The sequence below is a fragment of the Coregonus clupeaformis genome, unplaced genomic scaffold (assembly GCF_020615455.1).
Source record: "Coregonus clupeaformis isolate EN_2021a unplaced genomic scaffold, ASM2061545v1 scaf1176, whole genome shotgun sequence".
Lineage (NCBI taxonomy): Eukaryota > Metazoa > Chordata > Actinopteri > Salmoniformes > Salmonidae > Coregonus > Coregonus clupeaformis.
Window position 1 is genome coordinate 130,001 of NW_025534630.1, and position 12,500 is coordinate 142,500.

General features: G+C 47.1%; 1 protein-coding gene across 4 annotated transcripts in view; it reads left to right on the forward strand.

The window, feature by feature from the left end:
* The window catches only part of LOC123486365 (ubiquitin-like modifier-activating enzyme 6), a 63,330-nt gene that overhangs the window by 43,896 nt on the left and 6,934 nt on the right, over window positions 1-12,500 (forward strand). For 3 of the 4 annotated variants that reach the window (XM_045217678.1, XM_045217681.1, XM_045217679.1), the window contains exons 27-29: window positions 1,797-1,871; window positions 4,281-4,404; window positions 9,558-9,751. In XM_045217678.1, coding sequence (XP_045073613.1) covers window positions 1,797-1,871; window positions 4,281-4,404; window positions 9,558-9,751 — 393 coding nt within the window. The remainder of the gene's footprint in view (window positions 1-1,796; window positions 1,872-4,280; window positions 4,405-9,557; window positions 9,752-12,500) is intronic. The other variant, XM_045217680.1, reaches the window with a different exon arrangement.

Here is a 12,500-nt window from a genome sequence, read left to right on the forward strand (position 1 = left end):
ACCATACGATATGTAATGAATTACCAGGGACCTCACCATACGATATGTAATGAATTACCAGGGACCTCACCATACCATATGTACTGAATTACCAGGGACCTCACCATACGATATGTAATTAATTACCAGGGACCTCACCATACGATATGTATTGAATTACCAGGGACCTCACCATACCATATGTACTGAATTACCAGGGACCTCACCATACGATATGTAATGAATTACCAGGGACCTCACCATACGATATGTAATGAATTACCAGGGACCTCACCATACGATATGTAATGAATTACCAGGGACCTCACCATACGATATGTAATGAATTACCAGGGACCTCACCATACCATATGTACTGAATTACCAGGGACCTCACCATACGATATGTACTGAATTACCAGGGACCTCACCATACGATATGTAATGAATTACCAGGGACCTCACCATACGATATGTAATGAATTACCAGGGACCTCACCATACGATATGTAATGAATTACCAGGGACCTCACCATACGATATGTAATGAATTACCAGGGACCTCACCATACCATATGTACTGAATTACCAGGGACCTCACCATACGATATGTAATGAATTACCAGGGACCTCACCATACCATATGTACTGAATTACCAGGGACCTCACCATACCATATGTACTGAATTACCAGGGACCTCACCATACGATATGTAATGAATTACCAGGGACCTCACCATACCATATGTACTGAATTACCAGGGACCTCATCATACCATATGTAATGAATTACCAGGGACCTCACCATACCATATGTACTGAATTACCAGGGACCTCACCATACCATATGTACTGAATTACCAGGGACCTCACCATACGATATGTAATGAATTACCAGGGACCTCACCATACCATATGTAATGAATTACCAGGGACCTCACCATACCATATGTACTGAATTACCAGGGACCTCACCATACGATATGTAATGAATTACCAGGGACCTCACCATACCATATGTAATGAATTACCAGGGACCTCACCATACCATATGTAATGAATTACCAGGGACCTCACCATACGATATGTAATGAATTACCAGGGACCTCACCATACGATATGTACTGAATTACCAGGGACCTCACCATACCATATGTATTGAATTACCAGGGACCTCACCATACGATATGTATTGAATTACCAGGGACCTCACCATACCATATGTACTGAATTACCAGGGACCTCACCATACCATATGTACTGAATTACCAGGGACCTCACCATACCATATATACTGAATTACCAGGGACCTCACCATACCATATGATATTATCACCATACTTAGGTACCGATACAATATGTATTGCGATTCTCACGATTCTATATGGATTGCGATTCGATACTGTGATTTTTTTATTGAGATTCGATGTTCCAAAACATATTGCTCAACATATGTCTTCTGCAGAGGGACGAGGGAGAGCCATGAGAAAACACGTTTTGATCAGTCATGGGACATAAAAGTGCTGAAAGCATGTTGGCTCACTCTGGATAAGAGCGTCTGCTTAAATGACTCAAATGTAAATGTGTTTAAAAAGAAGATGGGAGAACAATCTATGGAAGTAAAAATACTGGAGTTTTGGGGCATCTGTAACTAGCGACCCCCATCACTAGTAACTAGGTTGTCTGTCCAGGGTTGGGGTCAATACCAAATTCATTGGAATCTGTTGAAGAGAATTGGAACTGGACTTTCAGTATACTTCCTGAATTAAACTGGAATTTAAAAATGGTATTGACTCCACCCCCTCTGTGTATGTCAGCAGGATCTGTCACAGGAAGCAGTGTCCAGGATGTTGTCAGAGATGACCGTCCCAGAGTACAGACCAGCAGAGAAGGTAAGGAGACCTCTGGTACTATGGTCTACACTGGGTTATGGATGGGTAAGGAGACCTCTGGTACTATGGTCTACACTGGGTTATGGATGGGTAAGGAGACCTCTGGTACTATGGTCTACACTGGGTTATGGATGGGTAAGGAGACCTCTGGTACTATGGTCTACACTGGGTTATGGATGGGTAAGGAGACCTCTGGTACTATGGTCTACACTGGGTTATGGATGGGTAAGGAGACCTCTGGTACTATGGTCTACACTGGGTTATGGATGGGTAAGGAGACCTCTGGTACTATGGTACTACACTGGGTTATGGATGGGTAAGGAGACCTCTGGTACTATGGTCTACACTGGGTTATGGATGGGTAAGGAGACCTCTGGTACTATGGTCTACACTGGGTTATGGATGGGTAAGGAGACCTCTGGTACTATGGTACTACACTGGGTTATGGATGGGTAAGGAGACCTCTGGTACTATGGTCTACACTGGGTTATGGATGGGTAAGGAGACCTCTGGTACTATGGTACTACACTGGGTTATGGATGGGTAAGGAGACCTCTGGTACTATGGTCTACACTGGGTTATGGATGGGTAAGGAGACCTCTGGTACTATGGTCTACACTGGGTTATGGATGGGTAAGGGAGACCTCTGGTACTATGGTACTACACTGGGTTATGGATGGGTAAGGAGACCTCTGGTACTATGGTCTACACTGGGTTATGGATGGGTAAGGAGACCTCTGGTACTATGGTCTACACTGGGTTATGGATGGGTAAGGAGACCTCTGGTACTATAGTCTACACTGGGTTATGGATGGGTAAGGAGACCTCTGGTACTATGGTGTACACTGGGTTATGGATGGGTAAGGAGACCTCTGGTACTATGGTACTACACTGGGTTATGGATGGGTAAGGAGACCTCTGGTACTATGGTACTACACTGGGTTATGGATGGGTAAGGAGACCTCTGGTACTATGGTCTACACTGGGTTATGGATGGGTAAGGAGACCTCTGGTACTATGGTACTACACTGGGTTATGGATGGGTAAGGAGACCTCTGGTACTATAGTCTACACTGGGTTATGGATGGGTAAGGAGACCTCTGGTACTATGGTCTACACTGGGTTATGGATGGGTAAGGAGACCTCTGGTACTATGGTCTACACTGGGTTATGGATGGGTAAGGAGACCTCTGGTACTATAGTCTACACTGGGTTATGGATGGGTAAGGAGACCTCTGGTACTATAGTCTACACTGGGTTATGGATGGGTAAGGAGACCTCTGGTACTATGGTCTACACTGGGTTATGGATGGGTAAGGAGACCTCTGGTACTATGGTCTACACTGGGTTATGGATGGGTAAGGAGACCTCTGGTACTATGGTCTACACTGGGTTATGGATGGGTAAGGAGACCTCTGGTACTATGGTACTACACTGGGTTATGGATGGGTAAGGAGACCTCTGGTACTATGGTACTACACTGGGTTATGGATGGGTAAGGAGACCTCTGGTACTATGGTCTACACTGGGTTATGGATGGGTAAGGAGACCTCTGGTACTATGGTGTACACTGGGTTATGGATGGGTAAGGAGACCTCTGGTACTATAGTCTACACTGGGTTATGGATGGGTAAGGAGACCTCTGGTACTATGGTCTACACTGGGTTATGGATGGGTAAGGAGACCTCTGGTACTATAGTCTACACTGGGTTATGGATGGGTAAGGAGACCTCTGGTACTATGGTACTACACTGGGTTATGGATGGATGGATGGATGGACTGTATTCATTGATGGACTGTATCGATAGATTAACTTAATGTATTGATAAATATTGCTGCTTGATTGATGGATAGATTTTCTTGATTGATGGATTGATTGAGTGGTTTTATTGATTTTTAGTGGTTGTTTTGTTGATGTATGGGTGTATGAATTGCCACATTTTGTTTATTGGTTGACTTATTTGTTGATATATTGATGTGTATTGATTAATGTATTGATCTGGTTAGCGTATTGAGACAGATGCGAATGTGAAGTTTGATTAATACAGTATATTGATTAATGTATTGATCTGGTTAGCGTATTGAGACGGATGAGAATGTGAAGTTTGATTAATACAGTGTATTGATGTATTGATTAATGTATTGATCTGGTTAGTGTATTGAGACAGATGTGAATGTGAAGTTTGATTAATACAGTATATTGATGTATTGATTAATGTATTGATCTGGTTAGCGTATTGAGACAGATGAGAATGTGAAGTTTGATTAATACAGTGTATTGATTAATGTATTGAGACAGATGAGAATGTGAAGTTTGATTAACACAGTGTATTGATGTATTGATTAGCGTATTGAGACAGATGAGAATGTGAAGTTTGATTTAATACAGTGTATTGATGTATTGATTAGCGTATTGAGACGGATGAGAACGTGAAGAAGCCTGATCAGATGAAGCTGTCAGTGAGCAGCGAGGAGGAGAGGGAGGCCATCGCCCAGTTAGAGGAGGCTATCACTGCAGACCACGTTACACCAGGTACACACAAACACACACCCATCATTCAGTCAGCCGGAGACCCACGTTACACCAGGTAGACACAAACACACACCCATCATTCAGTCAGCCGGAGACCCACGTTACACCAGGTACACACAAACACACACCCATCATTCAGTCAGCCGGAGACCCACGTTACACCAGGTACACACAAACACACACCCATCATTCAGTCAGCCGGAGACCCACGTTACACCAGGTACACACAAACACACACCCATCATTCAGTCAGCCGGAGACCCACGTTACACCAGGTACACACAAACACACACCCATCATTCAGTCAGCCGGAGACCCACGTTACACCAGGTACACACAAACACACACCCATCATTCAGTCAGCCGGAGACCCACGTTACACCAGGTACACACAAACACACACCCATCATTCAGTCAGCCGGAGACCCACGTTACACCAGGTACACACAAACACACACCCATCATTCAGTCAGCCGGAGACCCACGTTACACCAGGTACACACAAACACACACCCATCATTCAGTCAGCCGGAGACCCACGTTACACCAGGTACACACAAACACACACCCATCATTCAGTCAGCCGGAGACCCACGTTACACCAGGTACACACAAACACACACCCATCATTCAGTCAGCCGGAGACCCACGTTACACCAGGTACACACAAACACAGCCGGAGACCACGTTACACCAGGTACACACAAACACACACCCATCATTCAGTCAGCCGGAGACCACGATACACCAGGTACACACAAACACACACCCATCATTCAGTCAGCCGGAGACCCACGTTACACCAGGTACACACAAACACACACCCATCATTCAGTCAGCCGGAGACCCACGTTACACCAGGTAGACACAAACACACACCCATCATTCAGTCAGCCGGAGACCCACGATACACCAGGTACACACAAACACACACCATCATCATTCAGTCAGCCGGAGACCCACGTTACACCAGGTACACACAAACACACACCCATCATTCAGTCAGCCGGAGACCCACGTTACACCAGGTACACACAAACACACACCCATCATTCAGTCAGCCGGAGACCCACGTTACACCAGGTACACACAAACACACACCCATCATTCAGTCAGCCGGAGACCCACGTTACACCAGGTTACACACAAACACACACCCATCATTCAGTCAGCCGGAGACCCACGATACACCAGGTACACACAAACACACACCCATCATTCAGTCAGCCGGAGACCCACGTTACACCAGGTACACACAAACACACACCCATCATTCAGTCAGCCGGAGACCCACGTTACACCAGGTACACACAAACACACACCCATCATTCAGTCAGCCGGAAGGGCACGTTACACCAGGTAGACACAAACACACACCCATCATTGTCAGCCGGAGACCCACGATACACCAGGTACACACAAACACACACCCATCATTCAGTCAGCCGGAGACCCACGTTACACCAGGTAGACACAAACACACACCCATCATTCAGTCAGCCGGAGACCCACGTTACACCAGGTTACACACAAACACACACCCATCATTCAGTCAGCCGGAAGGGCACGTTACACCAGGTAGACACAAACACACACCCATCATTCAGTCAGCCGGAGACCCACGATACACCAGGTACACACAAACACACACCCATCATTCAGTCAGCCGGAGACCCACGTTACACCAGGTTACACACAAACACACACCCATCATTCAGTCAGCCGGAGACCCACGTTACACCAGGTACACACAAACACAGCCGGAGACCACGTTACACCAGGTACACACAAACACACACCCATCATTCAGTCAGCCGGAGACCCACGTTACACCAGGTACACACAAACACACACCCATCATTCAGTCAGCCGGAGACCCACGATACACCAGGTACACACAAACACACACCCATCATTCAGTCAGCCGGAGACCCACGTTACACCAGGTACACACAAACACACACCCATCATTCAGTCAGCCGGAGACCCACGTTACACCAGGTACACACAAACACAGCCGGAGACCACGTTACACCAGGTACACACAAACACACACCCATCATTCATGTGGTCCTCTGTAGCTCAGCTGGTAGAGCACGGCGCTTGTAACGCCAAGGTAGTGGGTTCGATCCCCGGGACCACCCATACACAAAAAAAAAAAAATGTATGCACGCATGACTGTAAGTCGCTTTGGATAAAAGCGTCTGCTAAATGGCATATTATTATTATTATTATTATTATTATTCAGTCAGCCGGAGACCCACGTTACACCAGGTAACACAAACACACACCCATCATTCAGTCAGCCGGAGACCCACGTTACACCAGGTACACACAAACACACACCCATCATTCAGTCAGCCGGAGACCCACGTTACACCAGGTAGACACAAACACACACCCATCATTCAGTCAGCCGGAGACCCACGTTACACCAGGTACACACAAACACACACCCATCATTCAGTCAGCCGGAGACCCACGTTACACCAGGTACACACAAACACACACCCATCATTCAGTCAGCCGGAGACCCACGTTACACCAGGTACACACAAACACACACCCATCATTCAGTCAGCCGGAGACCCACGTTACACCAGGTACACACAAACACAGCCGGAGACCACGTTACACCAGGTACACACAAACACAGCCGGAGACCACGTTACACCAGGTACACACAAACACACACCCATCATTCAGTCAGCCGGAGACCCACGATACACCAGGTACACACAAACACACACCCATCATTCAGTCAGCCGGAGACCCACGTTACACCAGGTACACACAAACACACACCCATCATTCAGTCAGCCGGAGACCCACGATACACCAGGTACACACAAACACACACCCATCATTCAGTCAGCCGGAGACCCACGTTACACCAGGTACACACAAACACACACCCATCATTCAGTCAGCCGGAGACCCACGTTACACCAGGTACACACAAACACACACCCATCATTCAGTCAGCCGGAGACCCACGTTACACCAGGTACACACAAACACAGCCGGAGACCACGTTACACCAGGTACACACAAACACACACCCATCATTCATGTGGTCCTCTGTAGCTCAGCTGGTAGAGCACGGCGCTTGTAACGCCAAGGTAGTGGGTTCGATCCCCGGGACCACCCATACACAAAAAAAAAAAAATGTATGCACGCATGACTAAGTCGCTTTGGATAAAAGCGTCTGCTAAATGGCATATTATTATTATTATTATTATTATTCAGTCAGCCGGAGACCCACGTTACACCAGGTACACACAAACACACACCCATCATTCAGTCAGCCGGAGACCCACGTTACACCAGGTACACACAAACACACACCCATCATTCAGTCAGCCGGAGACCCACGTTACACCAGGTACACACAAACACACACCCATCATTCAGTCAGCCGGAGACCCACGTTACACCAGGTACACACAAACACACACCCATCATTCAGTCAGCCGGAGACCCACGTTACACCAGGTACACACAAACACACACCCATCATTCAGTCAGCCGGAGACCCACGTTACACCAGGTACACACAAACACACACCCATCATTCAGTCAGCCGGAGACCCACGATACACCAGGTACACACAAACACACACCCATCATTCAGTCAGCCGGAGACCCACGTTACACCAGGTAGACACAAACACACACCCATCATTCAGTCAGCCGGAGACCCACGTTACACCAGGTACACACAAACACAGCCGGAGACCACGTTACACCAGGTACACACAAACACACACCCATCATTCAGTCAGCCGGAGACCCACGTTACACCAGGTACACACAAACACACACCCATCATTCAGTCAGCCGGAGACCACGATACACCAGGTACACACAAACACACACCCATCATTCAGTCAGCCGGAGACCCACGTTACACCAGGTACACACAAACACACACCCATCATTCAGTCAGCCGGAGACCCACGTTACACCAGGTAGACACAAACACACACCCATCATTCAGTCAGCCGGAGACCCACGTTACACCAGGTACACACAAACACACACCCATCATTCAGTCAGCCGGAGACCCACGTTACACCAGGTACACACAAACACACACCCATCATTCAGTCAGCCGGAGACCCACGTTACACCAGGTAGACACAAACACACACCCATCATTCAGTCAGCCGGAGACCCACGATACACCAGGTACACACAAACACACACCAACATCATTCAGTCAGCCGGAGACCCACGTTACACCAGGTACACACAAACACACACCCATCATTCAGTCAGCCGGAGACCCACGTTACACCAGGTACACACAAACACACACCCATCATTCAGTCAGCCGGAGACCCACGTTACACCAGGTACACACAAACACACACCCATCATTCAGTCAGCCGGAGACCCACGTTACACCAGGTAGACACAAACACACACCCATCATTCAGTCAGCCGGAGACCCACGTTACACCAGGTACACACAAACACACACCCATCATTCAGTCAGCCGGAGACCCACGTTACACCAGGTACACACAAACACACACCCATCATTCAGTCAGCCGGAGACCCACGTTACACCAGGTACACACAAACACACACCCATCATTCAGTCAGCCGGAGACCCACGTTACACCAGGTAGACACAAACACACACCCATCATTCAGTCAGCCGGAGACCCACGTTACACCAGGTACACACAAACACACACCCATCATTCAGTCAGCCGGAGACCCACGTTACACCAGGTACACACAAACACACACCCATCATTCAGTCAGCCGGAGACCCACGTTACACCAGGTACACACAAACACACACCCATCATTCAGTCAGCCGGAGACCCACGTTACACCAGGTAGACACAAACACACACCCATCATTCAGTCAGCCGGAGACCCACGATACACCAGGTACACACAAACACACACCATCATCATTCAGTCAGCCGGAGACCCACGTTACACCAGGTACACACAAACACACACCCATCATTCAGTCAGCCGGAAGGGCGCTGTTGACACACTCCTAACCCTGACGTGTGTGTGTGTGTGTGTGTGTGTGTGTGTGTGTGTGTGTGTGTGTGTGTGTGTGTGTGTGTGTGTGTGTGTGTGTGTGTGTGTGTGTGTGTGTGTGTGTGTGTGTGTGTACGCTACAGAGAGGTTGCGGATGTCTCCACTGATGTTTGAGAAGGACGATGACCTCAACGGTCACATGGACTTCGTGGCGGCCGCCTCCTCCCTCAGGGCCAGGATGTACTCCATCGAGGTGGCCGACCGCCTCAAGACCAAACGCATCGCCGGGAAGATCATCCCCGCCATCGCCACGGCTACTGCAGCCGTCGCCGGGCTGGTGAGACCGCACACGAGCACGCGTTACACCACACTCCATGACAACAGAGGTGATTACTGGGTTGGTCATCAGAGGTGATTACTGGGTTGGTCATCAGAGGTGATTACTGGGTTGGTCATCAGAGGTGATTACTGGGTTGGTCGTCAGAGGTGATTACTGGGTTGGTCGTCAGAGGTGATTACTGGGTTGGTCATCAGAGGTGATTACTGGGTTGGTCATCAGAGGTGATTACTGGGTTGGTCATCAGAGGTGATTACTGGGTTGGTCGTCAGAGGTGATTACTGGGTTGGTCGTCAGAGGTGATTACTGGGTTGGTGTCAGAGGTGATTACTGGGTTGGTCATCAGAGGTGATTACTGGGTTGGTCATCAGAGGTGATTACTGGGTTGGTCATCAGAGGTGATTACTGGGTTGGTCATCAGAGGTGATTACTGGGTTGGTCATCAGAGGTGATTACTGGGTTGGTCATCAGAGGTGATTACTGGGTTGGTCATCAGAGGTGATTACTGGGTTGGTCATCAGAGGTGATTACTGGGTTGGTCGTCAGAGGTGATTACTGGGTTGGTCGTCAGAGGTGATTACTGGGTTGGTCATCAGAGGTGATTACTGGGTTGGTCGTCAGAGGTGATTACTGGGCTATTTCAGCACACTCTCTGTCTAATCTCTCTACCTCCATCTATCCTCTCTCTACCTCCATCTATCCTCTCTCTACCTCCATCTATCCTCTCTCTACCTCCATCTATCCTCTCTCTACCTCCATCTATCCTCTCTCTACCTCCATCTATCCTCTCTCTACCTCCATCTATCCTCTCTCTACCTCCATCTATCCTCTCTCTACCTCCATCTATCCTCTCTCTACCTCCATCTATCCTCTCTCTACCTCCATCTATCCTCTCTCTACCTCCATCTATCCTCTCTCTACCTCCATCTATCCTCTCTCTACCTCCATCTATCCTCTCTCTACCTCCATCTATCCTCTCTCTACCTCCATCTATCCTCTCTCTACCTCCATCTATCCTCTCTCTACCTCCATCTATCCTCTCTCTACCTCCATCTATCCTCTCTCTACCTCCATCTATCCTCTCTCTACCTCCATCTATCCTCTCTCTACCTCCATCTATCCTCTCTCTACCTCCATCTATCCTCTCTCTACCTCCATCTATCCTCTCTCTACCTCCATCTATCCTCTCTCTACCTCCATCTATCCTCTCTCTACCTCCATCTATCCTCTCTCTACCTCCATCTATCCTCTCTCTTTCCTCCATCTATCCTCTCTCTACCTCCATCTATCCTCTCTCTACCTCCATCTATCCTCTCTCTACCTCCATCTATCCTCTCTCTACCTCCATCTATCCTCTCTCTACCTCCATCTATCCTCTCTCTTTCCTCCATCTATCCTCTCTCTACCTCCATCTATCCAATAAACAACTAAAATAGTGGGAACAGTCCCACTCCTTAAAAACATGAAAGAAAAAAAAAAAACAGATGAGATTATTTTCTTGATCAATCGGGAATTTACTGATCACAGATCAACAGGAGTACTCTCTATTTCTCTGTTCTGTATCTTATCCGACTGGTAAGTAAATGGTTTTATACAGTGCCTTCAGAAAGTATTCCCACCCCTTGACTTTTTCCCCCCAAAAAAAATGTTTTACAGCCTGAATTTAAAATTTATTAAATTGAGATTTTGTGTTATTGGCCAACACACAATAGCCCATAATGTCAAAGTAGAATTATGTTTTTACAATTTTTTACAAATTAATTACAAATGAAAAGCTCAATTGTCTTGAGTCAATAAGTATTCAACCCCTTTGTTATGGCAAGCCTAAATCATTTCAGGAGTAAAAATGTGCTTAACACGTCACATAATAAGTTGCATGGACTCACTCAATAGTGAGTCTATGCACTATTTCGTGGACAATAGTGTTTAACATGATTTTTGAATGACTACCTCATCTCTGTACCCCACACATACAATTATCTGTAAGGTCCCTCAGTCGAGCAGTGAATTTCAAACACAGATTAAACCACAAAGACCAGGGAGGTTTTCCAATGCCTCGTAGAGAAGGGCACCTATTGGTAAATGGGTAACAATAAAAAAGCTGACATTGAATATCCCTTTGAGCATGGTGAAGCTATTAATTACACTTTGGATGGTGTATCAATACACCCAGTCACTACAAAGATACAGGCGTCCGTCCTAACTCAGTTGCCGGAGAGGAAGGAAACCGCTCTGGGATTTCACCATGAGGCCAATGGTGACTTTAAAACAGTTACAGAGTTTAATGGCTGTGATGGGAGAAAACTGAGGATGGATCAACAACATTGTAGTTACTCCACAATACTAACCTAATTGACAGCGTGAAAAGAAGGAATCCTGTACAGAATTTAAACAATCCAAAACATGCATCCTGTTTGCAATATGTTTGGGGCAAATCCAATACATCACTGAGTACCACTTTTTCATATTTTCAAGCATGGTGGTGGCTGCATCATGTTATGGGTATGCTTGTCATCGGCAAGGACTAGGGAGTTTTTTTGAACAAAAACAAATGGAATGGAGCTAAGCACATGCAAAATCCTAGAGGAAAACCTGTTTCAGTCTGCTTTCCAACAGACACTGGGAGAGGAATTCACCTTTCAGCAGGACAATAACCTACAACACAAGGCCAAATAAGGTTCCTGAGTGGCCTAGTGACAGTTTTGACTTAAATCTGCTTGAAAATATATGGCAAGACTTGAAAATGGCT